Raw genomic sequence first — 18007 nt, forward strand, 5'->3', positions numbered from 1 at the left:
TGGCAGTAGCAACTCCATTTCTCTCGATCTCCAGTGCAGACGGACTCTAGTCCCGCCCTCTAGTCCTGAGAGCTGAGCGCTAACTAGGCCTGGGACATGAGTGACTCTTTATTGTGCTGTGTGGGGTCTGTTACAGACCCTGCCACTGGATAACAGGCCAGAAGAACTGATACTGGCTCAGACATGATACACAACCCCTTAGTGTAACAAACCACTGTAATCATATTATCGTGTGGCAGACTACTTGAAAAAATAAAATATGAGGCTGCCTCCAGAGTAATAAAGTATCCTCGGATAATTAGAAAGATGTACTCTGTCAGGAACTATGGTTCCTCTTGAGAGATTCTGTGCAGAGCGCGTACCGTCTTCAATATCGTAGCTGCTCTTTTGTGGTCGAAGAGTACTTTGTACGTGGGGGTATAAAAGCCACAGCAAGGTGCCGAGCACATGTGAATAAGATTATCAACAAGTACCGTTATGAATAAATGCATTCCGGAGACACACACACGTGTATCATTACAGAATAATTCCAACCCCCACACACACCTACATACATAAATAAGTGAGGCTGGAATCTTTCATATCATTAGGCGTATTTCACACTCGGCTCACCTGCATCCCGCAGATGGGGTCCTCGCAGAGGTAGACCCCGGGCGACTGGCCGTCCTGCAGACTGCCCGTCGCCACCTCCGACAGCAGGTCCTTGAGGTTCTCGTCCTTCCCCCACACCTCCACAGCAGAGACCCGCACCGAGAACCGTGCGCCCGTCTTCTCCTTCCTCTCGTTGATCAGCTTGAAAAGCCAGGATATGGCGCAGGGGATGATTCCCAGGTTTTGCATGGAGTCGTCTTTCCCGATCATCGTGTATGACTTGCCTGCAGGGTGGAGGGGAAGAGGTTCTATGAGGCCGCCTCGTGCATAGCGGCATGGCTTCTTGTGCCTTGGATCGGGGGATTCGGGAAGGTGGAATTTCATGCACAGCTGGGGAGCCTGGAATTGTTTCCCTACTCCAGTTTTTGCCCAAAAATGCTCTTTAAAATGTGCGATACACACATTTTAAAGAGCATTTTTGAGCAAAAACTGGAGTAGGGTAACAATTCCAGGCTCCCCAGCTGTGCAGTGTACTCAGCTTCAATTGGCTGTGCCTTCACATCTGGACTTTCAGAACCCTGGACAGCAAGTGCAACCCAATACCCAGTGTTGGCTCCCCGCACTGGGCATGACTGATGTTAAAAGCTCTTGGCATTCTTTCACAGGAAGGGGTCAGGCTTTGTTTTCCGGATTCCTGATGAAAGTTGTGCTGCACCACAGTAGCAGTTCTTTTGGCAGGGTTTTACCAGCTTTGCATCCAAACCTATTTTATATCTCTCCTTGCTTTACCAAGGTTTAACAGTGTTTTCCTACACCTTCCTGTGATTTTACCATGGTCTACCCTGCCTGGGGCATTGTGTGAATCATATACTGTAAAGATCCCCCCCAGTGCTAGTGTTTCAGTGTTCAGTCAGATGTTTTATCTGGCCTGTTGCAATGATAACAACTCATACTGTTGATTTGTACATCTTGGTTCCATATTTCACCAGAGTACAAGCAACATAAGGGTGAAAATATACAGGAGGGATTAGGAAAGCATTACACAGCCATCAACACCAAACTGAGTCCACAAAATGTGTGGCGTTCATCTGAGAGAAAGCATTCCAACCCTCAGCATCACAACAGTGACGCACAATAGGCCCCCCCACACACCGTCTCTGAGAAACATTCCAGCGCAAAGCTAAACAATGCCATACGCGGCACCTAAACTGCTAGCCAAGATTAAAACTCAGAAGATGGGTCTCTTTTGCATTATCAGCATCTGTCCTTCTTTAATGTTATTATTGTCATTTGGATGGGGAATTTGCATTTCTCAAGATCATTTATTTTGGTCCCAGTACACATACTTTAAGAGGAAACAAATCAACAAAACTAAATCTGTTTCCAATAAGGTTTTCCCCAAAATAAATTGACATGCATTTCCAATTCTGTTTCATGTGGTATGAAAATAATTTGGGGTTCAACTGTTTATTTATTGTTATCAGTGAACATTTTGCGCAATACGTCGACTGAATCCCTTGCTGACTCTCGTTCGCATGACGCTGTGTAATTACAGAGAGTGTCCTTAGTTCTCCTTCTTCTTATTTATTAATCTAGTTTCACAGACAGTGAGAGCTGTTTGGGACTGAGCTCGGATCACAGCGTCCTGGGCAGCTATAATTTGATCATTTCGTTGATTATTTTAAACATTTTGTGAGCAACACACATTCTTCATTATTCAGTGCTTCAGCCATCACAAATAAGTCACATTCAGCTGGCAGAATTTCTCAAGCTCGTTTATAGAGTAGACCAAAAGTGTTATCTAAATATCCTGTTTAGTTTCCAAGTGACTTTTTGAATCATGGCATAAAATAACTAATACAGACAGACGGGCTTAGGACGTAAAGCTTTGCTGTGCAAAGACACAGAGGCTCTTTCATGAGACCTGCAGAGACTGAATCAAAGCACCTTGTAGTATCCATTCATTAATTTAATCCAAGTCTTATTTAATCTTGAGAGCAGCGTTGTCACTTTGAGGTATGACACATTACCATTCACCCACAGCACCATCAATTACACAAAACACCATTATTTTAAGCATAATTATTTCATATATATATATCTCTCTCTCACATATTTTAATGGCTGACTGGACACAGACAAGAAGGCAGTAACTCAGATGAGGTTTTAAAACATAATGTGGATAAATCACAAGATTAGATTATTATTTTTTTAACTTTGTTCAGACGTCCGTCGCGTGTCACATGGTGTCCTTACAGCTCGTTGGTCCTCTGTGGGTCACAGTATGCAGGGCCGCTGGTTTAGTGCTTTCGTTAATCAGAAATTCATGACAGAAATAAATACCTTTCACTCCTAGCTGATGGATCAAATCGGCACCCAAAGAGCCGGAGTGCCTCGAGTAACCGGGAAAGCTCAGCAATTACAAACCGACAGGGTTAACAAAGGCATGAGCTATTATCCACAGTGCAGGGTTTATTTACCATACAGCTTCAATAAAATGTTTTTAAAAGGCTATGATTACACCGTCCCACCTCCACAAGCCAATAATATCCCATTACCGTACGAAACCAAACTATTAATTTGCCATTCAGGCACAGCACCGAGACTCGTCTGTCCTGCTGCAGTGCTCTCTCAGTGGAAATCCACGTGTTTTAATCTGATAAGACACTGAAAGGGTTTACGAAACATACAGCACTGTGCACAGTACATCGCCCACTCCTAGTTTCATTTTGTTTTTCCCTTTCCAGTTTTCTTCCCCTGACCAGTCCTCCAGATGGTATAAGCTACGACCCTGTTCAGACGTCTGCAGTCATGTTCAAGTGTCAGATGGACGTGCTCTTCTGGCTGCTGTGTTTATGATGCAGAAGACACTGCCTTGGGCCATTTTCTTCCGCCTCTTCAGCTGCGGCTGGCTTTGCTAACGACCAACAGCCTGCTGGGCATGTTCTTCACAGGACTTCAGGCTGACGTCTTGGAAATGATTGGGTTAGACTTGTAACTTGTCTTTGAAGTTTAAAGTTTTCAAAGCATCTACACTTTTTTTTTTGTTTGTTTCACCGATATTGCACGAGATTGGACATGCTTGCAAAACACAGAAACAAATGAATATCCTCAGAGATGGACCCACACAAAAATCTTGAAACCTCAACGAAAAAGTAAGCAATTAGCATACTCCCCAAAAAGAGAAGAAAAGAAAGACATTTAAAAAAATAAAAATGCTAAAAGGCGATTAAAACATAATAATCCACACTGTCTAGAATGCTGTGAGGAGCTGCTTTGAAGTGACATTAATACTCTGTGTATACTATTACACACAGCTCCCTCCCTCTAATTAACACCTTCATGCCTCCTCTCAGGAGCCCACCTGCCCGGACCCCCTTTCTGCTCTGTGACCCCCCAATGCTGGAATGAGCCGTCTGTGAGCAGCAGGGCGGCACCGTGTCGCACCACTCGTCGATGCCTCCTTAAGACACGTCTGTTTCCCCAGTAGACTATTCTGATCTTCCCTTATAACTCCATTTTATTATTTTCAGTCTAAATTTTATTGACTAATTTGTATTTGTAAACTAATTGTTTATTTTTTACAATACTTTGTTACCCTTGTAATGCTGTGTTCATGGGAAAACATTATGTTCTGATGTTTGTAACAGACTGTTAACCTGCCTTTGGATAATGGCATCTGCTAAACAACAACAAAAATAATAATAATAATACAGCTGAAGGCTTGACTGCATCCCTGTGTTCGGACTCAACAGCACCAGCAGGCAGGTGAGGGCAGAGTTGTACAGAAAACAGGAAGTGTGGCACTCACCTAACTTGGCATGGCCGAAGCAGAAGACACAGCCATCGGCCCCGTTCACCACGGACTGGATGACCTCTGCCACGGTGCCGGCACACACCTCAGCCTGCAAGGGAGTAGAGGGGAGAGGATTAGCATTGGGATTTCCGAAATGTTCTGTGTTTCATATTGTATGGGAGCTGAGGAATATGTCACAAGGAGCAAGGAAGCATCTGGGTAACAAAACAAATATTCAACAGGTTTGAAGTGTCAGTCCTCCAACGGCTCCGACGGAGTTCCACACGGTACATAGACAGAAATAGGCAGACAGATTATAGATATTTGTGATGAGCATCTGAAAGTACTAGTCACATGTCCAGTCAACTCTTGGTCCCTCAAAATACCGACTGATGGACAAATGGACAGAGAAATTAGAAATGATAACCATTTTTAGCAACACCTGCTTTGAATTCCCCGGCCCAGGCTGGCCTTGGGTTCAGTCAAGCCCTGAATTCTGACAAAGTCCATTGTCTCCCAGTATCATTCACTCAACCCCGCTGGCCCGACCCATCACACTCACCTGTGAGGCATCATGAGGGAAGGCAGCGTCGAAGGCAAACATCTTCGGCGGCACCTGACTGCCCCGCTTCTGGGAGGTGTTCTGGGGGCCATTGGTGGCCGGGTCGAACAGTGTGATCTGTTTCTTCCGTGGGTCGACCTTCAGGAATGAGCTGGACTCCGAGGTGTCCACGGGAGAAAGCGGGCAGACTCTCAGCATCACTTTCACCTGCAGAGAAATCACAGCTTTGTTGAAGGGTTTTGTTTTGAGATGCTTTTCCAAAATCATGCTAAAACAGTAGCATACTAAGTTTTTCTACAGGTGTGCATGAAAGTAAATCATGAAAAAAGGAAAGAACTCCCACCTACTGATTTGCAAATCTAAATTTTATTGTGGGAAAATCAAAGATTAGTTTTGGGCAGTTTTGGCCAATGAGCTTTGATTTTTCTACATTAAAATGTGACTTTTTCCCCATCAGTGTATGGGAAATTTAATTTAATCTTAATAAGAGATCCTTTTTCAAAACTCCCAGGGACAGTAGTTAGGCATCACAGAAGAACAAGTCTCTTGTTGAGGTGTCTGGCAGGGTCAAGGTAGGGAATGCTGGCCAAAGGTAAACTGCCTCCTGACGAATGGCGAGATGGAAATGGAAGATTCTGCAGTTACGACAAAATGCACGTCCAGAAAACACTGGAAAATGATTCAAAGCTTGGAATTAAATATTAAGCTAGAAATAGTCAGGCATAGCAGAGAGAGAAAGGGCAGGGCACGTTAATTGCCTGTGGTTGTTTATTTAAAGCTCTTCACTTCAGCGTGTCTTGTCTCTAAATTTGTTTAAAAATGTGCTGATGACTTTGAAGTAAGCCGCTTTTCCAACTTTCTTCAGTTTGTTTTTCTCTCCCCCCCACCCCAACACACCCCTGTAAGGAGTCACACTGGCTTTTGGGTTTTAGCACAGTGAGGATTTAGCTGCAAGGAATTGAAACATGGAAAGCAAACGTCACATTAGGCCTGCCACAAGCAACAGAAAAATATATCTTAGCTCTAAGCCCTCACTAAACAGCGCTTTAGGATTAAGACAGGTCCATCAAAAATATCGGGATTATGAGGAACATCCGTGTTTGCTCAGAAAATAACGTGCAGATAAAAGCACCCGTGCAGCGGGCGACTGACGCCGGGAAGATCTGTTCACGGAGGCAAGATGAAAGGCGGCTCTGATGACCCAACAGCCCAGTTTAGTCAACGCTATGCCGTTCAAATCTTGTTTTCTTTGGCGGAATTTACATTTTATATCACATCGCACTTCCAGAACGAAACCTAAGGTGCAAGGATCTGTAGGCATGAAAAAACAAAGCGACTGCACCTAAATATGTGTTTTTTGTTAATTGAAGACATTTATCTGGCCTGAACCAAACGTTTGCACCAGACCACAGACTTTCAAAGTAATGATGTAATTGTTTGAGAAAGAGGAAATGCCCAAGGACTGTCTTTTAGACTACATGCAACTTCACACATTGTATTCATTAGAAAGTACACGGAAACATCAACTAGGCGATACTGTGGTGTTTGCTTTTCAGTGCAGGGCTCACTTGCGGTACTGTAGCAAGAGCGAAGATAATCTGGACAGCTACAGGCTATCCCAGCACCCTGTCACTGCATAGCCATTCTCAGGACCAGAGTTATTAAACTAACAAACAAACCAATACATTTTAAAACTTATTTTGCTCTTGTGGTATAATTGATGGCGGCAGCTGAATTCAGACTTGTGTGTCCTAACTCTTCACTGAAGAATATCAAAGAGACAGTAAACATTAACTCTGAGGAATGGCGCTTGGCACGGGTTCATCCCTCCCCTGATAAACAGCCGACTCCTGCTGGCATCTCTGTATCCATACCTACATGACAGCAGCTCGCCCACTCCTCGAGCGATGCGGTTATTGTTTTTGCTCTTGTTCCTTCTCCGACATCTGTTCTGTGTTTAAGACGTACTTTTTTCTCAGAACTACTTACAAGACAAATCACAACTCTGCTGATTTAAAAGGAGGAATGTAAACTGAAGCTTGTTTTACCTCCCCCCCCCCCGAACAAGTTTTTGATACCACTGCACATAAACAGCCATTAGGATGACAAGCAAGACATATTAGCGATACCTCTGTATGCCATCAATACAGGGTTCTGAAAGTCTTTACATGCCGCAGAAATGCTGTACACCTCTGTGATTCATGATACAAGAGCTGTGATACAATTTTCCCAGAGCATTGCCTTTATTGAGCGTAGGCAGCAGAAATTAACTGCAACAAAGCACTGATCGCGTTTGCCAGGGAAGCATAGTTTATTGCTGGAGATGTTGCTGTTGTCGTTTATACACCCCTCAGTGTTCATGGCACTAACGCACATCAGACAATCACTGCTTTCTGCACAATTAGAGGATGTTTGCTACCACGCTTCTTAAATAAAAGATTTTCAATGTCAGCCTGATGGCGGTTAAATAGGGCTCTTTAGAAACAGATTAAAACAATAACAACAAGAACAAAAAATAAATTATTGTCCCCTCCACTGAAATTTTTTGTCTAAATTAAAGGAAGGAAAACCCACATAAATGCATCAAGATTTCAGGTTGTACCAACAAAATGTCCAAGGGGGTGAATACTTCTAACACAAAGTGCAGTTAATATCACCTTGATGATGGATAGATCAGAGGGTTAGGCTCCCAGTTTAGGGTTACCCAACCAGGATGAGGGGCTTTGATGGGTTTGTTTTTATTAATCTTGAAAGTGAAAACTATCCGTTTGTGAAGTAATAGTACATTTAAAGTAATACAACAGTGGTGGCAATTCTATTTAGGAAGCACACAAAGAGGAGGAACAAAAATGTGTTGTAAACCTAAAAATGTTTTTAATGAAAACATTAAAAAGCTTCCTGCTTCCCACGGCTTACCTCGACTTAACCAGCTTGCCGTATCGTTCACCTTGTCTCATCAACAGCAGCCTCCCCTCGGTTGAAGACACCGAGCAGATCTTTCAGCCGTGTAAGTAAGACCGGCCATCTGATAACCAGCATTTCATTCTGGCTGCGCGGAGATTTATTTCCCAATTGATCTGCCACTGCAGTTACATTTACGCATGTTTAATTATTTAAAGAGGTGTCTTACTGTAATAATACGCTGTAACAGAGACGAGACCGCCGATCGAACTGGCTCAGCATGTGTAATGTGTAATGGCGTGTCTGTCAGGGCAGCTATACATTACGCTGGTAAATGGAAGTGAAAACGGTATTTGATTGATTTTAATTTAGTTTTTTAAGAAGAAGAATGTGCACGGGGGTATATACAGTACTGTGCAAAAGTTTTTGTCTGCCTGGGAGAGACCTTGCTGATGCAGTAGAACTATCTTGTGTCTTGTTGCTCAGTCTTGCCATGGTGTATGACTTTTGACAGTAAACTGTCTTCAGCAACCTCACCTTGTTAGCTGAGTCTGGCTGTTCCTCACCCAGTTTTATTCCTCCTACACAGCTGTTTCTGTTTCAGTTAATGATTGTGTTTCAACCTACATATTGAATTGATGATCATTAGCACCTGTTTGGTATAATTGTTTAATCAGACACCTGACTATATGCCTACAAAATCCCTGACTTTGTGCAAGTGAACCTAGAAGAATTGATGCTGTTTTGAAGGCAAAGGGTGGTCACACCAAATATTGATTTGATGTAGATTTTCTTCTGTTCACTCACTTTGCATTTAGTTAATTGATAAATATAATCTATTAACAGGTCTATTTTTGAAAGCATTCTTACGTTAAAGCATTTTTTCACACCTGCCTAAAACTTTTGCACAGTACTGAAAATATGGTTATTGAAAACGGATGGATGGATGGAGGGACGGATGTCCTAAACACACAGTCCTGTTCTTGGGGATGCCTCAATGAAACCCCCTGAAGTAATAACTCTGCGTGGGGTGAGCTGTGTATGGCATCTCTGCAGCAGTGCTGGAGAAGTGAAGCCATTAAGACAAATGGGAGGCGGCAGACGCACAGAGACAAGCTCATAAACGCTCCCTGCGTATCAGCCAGTATATTCAAGATTAGGTTATGTCACACTTTACATCCTGGTAATCATTCCTGCTCCCAGGCTGCTCTGGCTGTCTCTGTCAGCTGCGCGCATCGGTCTGCACTTGTTTACGCCTGTTGTCAACGGTCCTGCGACTCATCAATCACAGCGGCCAGCGAGGAGACAGGAGACACTGATGAGGGAGAGGCGAGGGAATCTATTGAGCTGCACTGCCACCGTCTAATGGCGATTATTTAGCCGGTGGGAATAGCATACGGAGGTCCGTGCAGGAGGAGGCTTCATATGGCTCCTTTGCTATGATTGTTGACAAGGAGGGGGCCTAGAAATTAATAAAAACAAAACATCCTAACAAAAGAAGCAATGTCATGGCTGCATATCAGAGGAGGAAGAAGAAGAAGAGGACTGACGATCTTTGTTATTATTGTTTTTATCATCATCATGGTGGTCTATAACCTGTGGCCAGTAAAATAGCCTGTTACACGAGATCAGGGTTTTGTGTCTCAGAAAAACTGAAAGTGTTCAATTGTCTGCCTGCCTTTTTATGGTTTCCTTACAAAAGTTATAAAACGGAATTCTTACTGGATTCCTGATTATTACTCCCTCCAGAGAAGCACACGACAGCAATATACCACCTTCAGTTTGATCGCCTGGCACACCTCCGTCCCTTTGAAAAAAGCTAATTTTCTCTGTAATAGGGACACGTCTCATTTTCATTTCTCTCTGCGATCACTCTCAATCATGCGCTGTCACACACAGGTCTGCCAGCTCGCCAGTAAATTACTCCCTGAACGCAGCAATCAATGGAGCTAGAGCTCGTTGGTTTTTCGATGCTCTTGCCGCTCAATCACAGGTGACAGACGTCAGGTTTGACCTCCCGAATAGCGCACCTACACCCCCCACCCTCTATCCTTCACACAATGGCACCCAATGTTACACAGCACCCCTTAAAATTGATTTATCTTTTTTTTTTTTTACTCCCTCCCTCTCCCTCCAGTTCTCTCAATTTCTCATTCTAATTCGGAAAGGGTGTCATTGGGAGGATGAAAGTAAACCTTAAAAGCACTGTTGTGATTTAATGGCAGCTGCATACAGAAGTATATATTCTTCACTCAATGTCTAAGACAGAAACTAAAAGTCTCCCACCGTTGTGTTGTGTAGCGCAATCTACAGGGGGATTTATTCTCAGGATGACATGAAACCCGGCTGGAGGCTGATTACCACAGACGCACAACAAATCAGAAGGGAATGATCTAATTGGAATCAATTTTGTGTTTTGTTGTAACCCCTCAAAAGTGACTTTGGTCAACACTAAGCCTAAGAAGCCAGTTTATAAATTATTTAAATAAGCATCCCATAAAGATCCTGTGCTCTGTAAATATTGATGTAAAGTGCACAAACTCTCTCTTCAAGAAATCAGGATTTTAAGTAAAGCAGCAGAATGAGTTGAAAGGGTTAGTGTCAGTACACTTACTTTAATATTTCATACCAATGTCCTAAATAAATACAAGTCCCCTACCAGAAAAGTATAGATATAAATGTATAATATAAATTGATTTTGTAATGATTGATGCCTTTATTGAACTGTATTTTTGCACTTTGTTTTGCACTTATGTTGTAAGTCGCCCTGGATACGGGCATCTGCCAGGAACTAAAAATAATAATAATAATAAGAAGAAGAAGATAAGATGTTATATGTAAGATATAACAAAAAAGACCAAGATTGTGGAGATGCACAATTCATAACTGAAGCGCTCAGTGCTGACAGACACACCTTGGGTTTAATATTTCTTAATATTTAATATATATTAAGTATTTATACACAGACTAGGTAAGAAAAATAAATAGCAAAGTACAGTGTAGCAATCGCAGGCTGATTATCAGTTCAGCCCCAGAGAGATCAAGCTGATTGCTTCTGTTGTGTATTTCTCATTAGTCTTATTAAAGACGAGTCCTTTTGTATTCTTAAAAAAAAAAAAAAACACTCCCTCTACCCTTCAAACCTCTGAACCCTCCCTGACCCCACTAACCTTGTCAAGCTAGCCACACAGATGTCAATGTTTCAGAGCAGTCCTCCTTCTCACTATTTAACAACTGTACCTAATGCAGTTGCTCACATCTGTCACATTCCCGCAGTGGAGAGCAGACCCTGTGTGTCTGAGGGAGCAGTTCTCCGCGCCTGCCTCCCTCACGGACTTGTTCAGGTTATTACAGCCAAACCCAATTATAAAGGTCGCCCTGGGGATGGAGACAATGCGCCCATTACAGAGAAGTTATTTTATAATAAAACAGTACATGGGCAGGACTGGATACTACCGCTCACCAGGGATCACAGTCTTTAATTAAAGGAGACGGCGCTTTTCTTTTCACCGTGCGTGACTCGAATGCATGGAGAACCAGGAACACAAAACCAGACCCCCGGGGCACTGAGGCTCGTTACTGCAGCCCAGATCAGGCAGGACTGTGCAGAGGCCAGGTCTGTGGACTAACGTAAAGCACCTACACAGCGCACCTTCACAAACACAATAATATCACCTTCAACCACTCAATCTCCTTATAGGTATTGAGATTTTGTGCCGTGTGAGTGCTGCATCGTGGTCTCTAGGTTAACCATGAAGAATAATAAAGTGTCTGAAGTCTGCCGCCATCTCCCACGTTCAGCAGCTTCCGTAGCTCATGCTAAGGGTGTGCGTCAAACTGCACATCATTCCCAGAAGAGGAATATGTAAACATATTAGTTCGCTTTCATTTCTTTGTTTGGTAGGTTTTTGTTCAATTAAACAGACCTTTCAGTGGAAACCACACAGCTTATTTGTTGTGAAATCTGAAAATATACTTTAATGACTAATGTCAACCAACTCTGAGTGCCTTCTCCTGGTGTTTATATCCTAAAATACTGTTTTCCCCCCTGTAAGATTTCATAGCAAGAGCTTGGCCTCATCATTTTCTCCAGCTTATCCCCACCAGCTGTGTGGAAATGGAGAGAGACAGAGTCATACAGAGACAGACAGACACAGACAAAGAACAACCTACAGATAGATAGAGACAGAGTCATACAGAGACAGACAGAAACGGAGAGACAGATAGACATGTAGATAGAGAGAGTCAGACAGAGGCAGAGAGAGAAATAGATTGACAGACAGACAGAGACATATAGATAGACAGAAACAGACAGATACAGACAGACAGAATGAGAGAGACAGGTAGATAAATATAAATAGATAGATAAATAGATACAGATAGACTGATACAGCCAAATAAATACCGACAGCTATATAGATACGGAGACAGACACAGACAGAAAGAGACAGACCGGTAGCCAGTCTAGATGCCCCGTCTAGACAACAAGCCAGACACCCCGTCTAGATGATGAGCCAGACGACCCGTCTAGACAACATGGTCTAGACATTATGGTCGTTTAATTGCACTGCACATATTATACACTTAACAGTGTTTTAATTTACTTTGTCAAAGTATTTCCATGCAGAACTTGATTGTGCAGAACCACTGTTCGTGTTCTTGTAGTGCAGATGTCCGCGGACACGAACAATGGTTCTGCACAATCAAGTTCTGCATGGAAATACTTTGACAAAGTAAATTCGTTATTTCTTATTCAGCTAAACTAGAACGTACCTTTTTGTAGTGCAGATTTCCGCAGATATGTGCAGATCTGCGGAAATCTGCGCTACACAAAGGTACGTTCTAGTTTAGCTGAATAAGAAATAACAAATCCCACCCTCACATCAATCTTTATTACAGCTAATTAAGTGTCCAAACTTTGCCACTGATGTGTGTGCCCCCCCCCATATATTTTTTCTTCTTCTCATGAAATACACCAGTACAACACGTTACAGCTTTTACTTAATTTAATTGATGACTCAAGTGTCTTACAACTTGAAATAACCTCATGGGTTTATGATTGGATTGTTTACAAAAGTCCAAAATTCTCCACAGATCTAGCTTCTTTTAATTTCAAAGTGCACCAGATTCATGCATTTAATTGTTCAAATTGACAACATTTTCTCATGGGGGGGCAATCTCCCGGACCCCCCTAGAGAGTGCGGGGTTCCCCCACCACAGTTTCCAAAAATCCTGTGGGGAAACACTGCAGTTTATCTGTATCTATCTATCTATGTATCAGACAGAGATAGATAGATAGACAGATGGACAGATAGCTGTGGGGGCCATTTTCCTGGCATGGTTTGGGTCCACTTGTTCCCTTAGAGGGAAGGGTCACTGCAAATCATTACAAAGTTATTCTGAGTGATCACCTTTATCCGATGGTGACACATTTCTATCCTGATGGGAGTGGTCTCTTCCAGGATGACAATGTCCCATCCACAGGACACAAGGGGTCACTGAATTGTTTGATGAGTATGAGTATCATATGCTATGGCCTTTGCAGTCACCAGATCTCAACCCAACTGAACACGTATGGGAGATTTTGGATCGAAGTGTTAAACAGCACTCTCCACCTCCATCATCAAAACATCAAATGAGGGAATATCTTTTGGAAGAATGGTGTTCATCCCTCCAGTAGAGTCCAGAGACTCATAGAATCTGTGCCAAGTGCATTGAAGCTGTTCTGGCAGCTTGTGGTGCCCAACACCTTACTGGGACTCTTTATGTTGGTTTGTCCTTTAATTTGTCACCCGTCTGTATATTATGTATATATAGACAAATGCTTGGAATCGGACACTTCAACCAGCTGACTTCACAGATGTCCCCCCCAGAGTAACTGAGAACATTCTAACAGTTATTTTTGCCCAAATAGAATCATGTTTTCAAAGCTCTCACCCACGGGATGAACAGCACACCAGCTGTACAGCTGAAGAGATGAAGAGATGGCAGACACCTCGCACAGACCAGCGTACAGCATAGCCTCCCTAATCCCCAAACGTTCAGCAGATGTTTCTAACTGACCCCTATTCAGTGAAAAGGTGCTCTTGAGTATGAATTTCTCTCTGCAGCGTAGTTTTGAAAAACAATCGAATCCAATTCCCCAGAAAGAGTGAAAAACACAACCAAAATGGCACCTCAGGTTTTAATGTATGTATTTGCATACACAAGAAAGCCAGATATATCTCTGGATAATAGACACAAACGCATTGCTATTTTGGAACCTCTTGTTCCTTGCAGAGTTTGTTTTTAATTTAAATATCAGCACTCCACCGCAAACGTCAACAAAACCAGGACCATGAGGGGATTCAGACATCATCCATCATTTCACAGAGGCCTTCCACAGTCAGCTAAGCTGGTTTTTAAATCTTCAAGGATCTTTAAGTACTTCACTGCAAACAAAACACTTACATGCCTCTGCAAAAACATAAACACAAAAATAATTGGAAATCCAAAGTCAGCAATTATTCTGTCTGTTAGCCGTTTAAGTGTGTATCGCAAAAATCTAGAGTTTTCAATCCCTCATAACACGTTACCATGGAAAGAAAAAAAATAACAATTTTGATGTAAACACTGACTGGCCATCTCTCTGGCTGCCAATAGGTTTCTCTAAACTTGAACTCTGATAGGATTTGTTTAGTTTATTCCCACCTTCTCCTTCAAGGTGGAGCTATTAAAAATTGATTGGGCCTCAATCCTTATATCTCAAGGTCGTCACTCTTATCTGCCTCGCACAGGTGATTGATTCGACTGTCACGAATAGAGAAATCCCTCTGTGTTACGGAATAAAAGTTAAAAAATGAAAAGAAGAAAAAAAATCCAGTCAAGGTCTCGTATAATTGATAGTGGGGAGAGATGAGAACGACAAGCTTAATAGCAAAGCAATGAGATAAATCTAAAATGGGATTCCTTGCACAAAACTGAGACCTTGTAAGCAGCCTGGTAAGTCAGTCTGACTACCCTTCTGGAATTGGGGTGGGGTGCACCAATATTTTTTCACAAACCCCTAAGCATTTGAGAAAGCAGGTTTTGTTTCATGTGTTATGCATTATACACAAAGCAATTAAAGACCAGGCCTTCACTGCTGAGTTTTAGAGTTCCTGGAGGCTTGATGTTCCTGGCAGCAATAAAACAAAGTATTTTAATGCAAAACAAACTTAATTCTGGAGTTTTAAGCACTATAGATGTGATGTTATCCTCTGCAGCAGACTTCACTGGAGGTTAGAGTCCTGAAATCAACCCCAGTTCCCCTGCATCCGGCCGCACCCCGGCTCTGAGGAGAGAGAGTGGGCAATCTGACCTGAATAAGGCGTCAAAGCCAACACACCACAGCCATTAGGTGCCTGTTCAAAAAGCCATTCACAGTAACTACCTGACTAACAAACTAGGGTCAATTGTAAAGCTTACATCAGTGTAACAAATGTGAATAATAAAGAATAGACCAAGACCCAAAGCACAACATTTGTACCAGACTGGCATTAGCTAGACCAGCTCCAAACAGATTAAGATTAAAATGGTGAGGCTGCTATCAGTGGTGTGGGGGGGCAGGCTGGGTTTTAAATCTGATAATGGTCTCTTATGCGAGATGTACACTTCCACACCAGTGATCCCCAGATTGCTTCTTTATTGTCTGGTTCCTAGTTATCACCGAACTCTAACATGGATAGGGCAATGGAACATCAGGAAAAATGAAAAATCTTCTCCTTGGGGGAATACAGATGACATTTTTATACCGTTGCTTTTAAATGCCACCATTTGCATTGCGAGGCTTCCTACACTGACGGACTGGGGGGGGGATCGTGGGCTCAGCACGAAAGATCGGCAAGCAACAGGGAGCTTCCATGAACATACATGAGCAATCTCCCCTGGTCACTCCACCGTCCCGCTATCCGGTGCTCTGCCCCCCACCAGGGTCACCTCAGAGCACGTAGGGGACCCAAGAGCCCAGACAAAAGGTTCATGCTTCAGACACCAGAATGGCTCTTTATTATTAGGTCCCCTGAAAGGAGCCCTGGCTACGCTGCTGTGCTTTACGAGGATTAATCTCAGGTACTCTCATTAATACATCCCCTCAGCTCAGTTTGCTGGTACCTGGCACAAATGAGAAAACAGCCCTGTGCCTACTGTTCACCCCTTTATATTGAAGGTCAACTGATGCACTGACATATTTACAATCAAATATACAATGATCAATAAAAATACATTAATTTGTTCATTAATAACATCAATAACAACACTTCAGCGTTTCAGGGAGAAGGAATACCTGCCTTGAGCAGACCTCAACTGGGACACACTGGAATTAATTGGCCCTTTCTAAACCAACACCTTGTCATATCACGTGACAGCTCCTCCTCTGCTCATATTAAATAAAATGCCAACAGTGTGGGTGGAAAAAATCTGTGACAGATTTACAGGCTACTGGGGGCGAGTATTGCCTATCCGGGAGCTTTTGCAAGCTGTAAAGACACCCTAAAATAACTTTGCATGTGAGCATACTTCCACACATGTTGCTTGTCTGACAATAGAAGAGCACCATCCAGGGAACAGTTGAGTCTGTTATCTTGCAATTGTCCAGCAGCAGAAATCACTGACCTTTTTGTTGTTGTGGTTGTTTTTCCTTAGTTTATTTTGTGCCTCTGCTTGAAGTGTCCCTAAATATTCTTCTGCAAGAAACAAAGTCTTTGTGTTGCTCAGCTCATGCAGAATACCGGCCCCTCGGGAGTCATGTTTCCCTGTTGTGCTCTGATATTTAGTTTTTAGAATTTAAAGAGGTTGCCTAATCTGAAGCCTATCACATCCACACATGGTGTTATCAATCAGGTAGCATATTTTCGCCATCTGTGTGGGCAACTCTGTGAGCCAATTCTTTCAGATCTGCAGCCAATAAACTAAAATACCTTTATGCTCTTCTGAGGAGCTGATAACATTTGAAAGGTTAAAACCAAAAATGAGGGTTGATTTCCTGCGGGGAAGGGGGATAAACAAACAAACAAACAAAATCAAATCTAGAGGTTGTAGATGTACAAGCAGGTTTCATAGGGGGAAATCCGCACTGGCATTATATTACATGTAATGCTAAAGTCTTGTGGGTAAATGAAAGTTAAAGAGATTGTGAAATACAGTCCAGGATAGATTTTCATCATCTACTACCCCACTACACGGCTTTTTCACACCTCCCTAGTCTCCAGGCCTATCAAGGGTCATATCCCACGGTTTTCAAATTGGCTTTTGCTTCCTAATGTTTATGATGACGTGTTTCCAGAAGCCCAGTCTGCACATGTTACCTGTACCCACCTATGTTTTTCCCAATTCTCAAATTATCAGCAATAAACACAAATACTGCGCAGGTTGGCTTTCCTTTCCATTTGTTTCAACTGTGTCTATTTTACACATTCTGGAGTACCAAGACAAAATAAAAAGTCATTACACGACCGATCGATAACACACACACACACACACACACACACACACACACACACAATAATTCCTAACCTCTCTCACTGCTGACTAATGGAAAAGGTGACAAATCACAGCCTGCCGCCCCAGCATAGCTCTGACCCCAAGGTCATTCCATATGAAAATAGAGGCCATTAATGATGCTTTGTAGGAGCTGAGAGATGATGTCAGTATCGACTGGGCTTGTTGCAGCCTGTCTGGGCTATTACTCTGACACACTCCTTCTTGGCACCAGCTGTGAATCCATAACAGCAATTTCTCCTTCAGTGTTGTTCGCTTTAGTTCAGACTTACAGGTTAAGCTAAATACGCAGACGACAAGAGTAATGAAGTGATGGGCGAAGGGGGGGATGCTTTTCTTTTCTTTTTTCTTCTCAGATGCACCACGAATACCAACTCAACCCAGGCCTGCATTTAACAACGCATTAAACACAAAGAAACTGCTGTGGATTCATATTGGAAAGGAAGGGTTTTTATAATCTTGTCATTCTGTGATGTTGTTGTTTAAGAAAAAACCCAGGCAAAGACAAAATGAAACATAAGGCATTTGGCTTCACATCAGCACCAAGATAAAGCATTTCTCCATAAGGCTGTCGAAGAATGCAGTTTAAGTACAAGGCATCAAACATTACAAATTCAAATTTACATTAAACAGAGCAATTC

At 42.6% G+C, this 18007-nt stretch overlaps 1 protein-coding gene across 2 annotated transcripts in view; it reads right to left on the reverse strand.

Moving 5' to 3' along the window:
- The window catches only part of kif26ba (kinesin family member 26Ba), a 126305-nt gene that overhangs the window by 19333 nt on the left and 88965 nt on the right, over window positions 1-18007 (reverse strand). For both annotated transcript variants that reach the window (XM_066697861.1, XM_066697852.1), the window contains exons 6-8: window positions 4950-5156; window positions 4403-4496; window positions 613-875 (exon numbers count right to left, since the gene is read on the reverse strand). In XM_066697861.1, coding sequence (XP_066553958.1) covers window positions 613-875; window positions 4403-4496; window positions 4950-5156 — 564 coding nt within the window. The remainder of the gene's footprint in view (window positions 1-612; window positions 876-4402; window positions 4497-4949; window positions 5157-18007) is intronic.

This window comes from Amia ocellicauda, chromosome 1 (genome assembly GCF_036373705.1).
Source record: "Amia ocellicauda isolate fAmiCal2 chromosome 1, fAmiCal2.hap1, whole genome shotgun sequence".
NCBI classification, from domain to species: domain Eukaryota; kingdom Metazoa; phylum Chordata; class Actinopteri; order Amiiformes; family Amiidae; genus Amia; species Amia ocellicauda.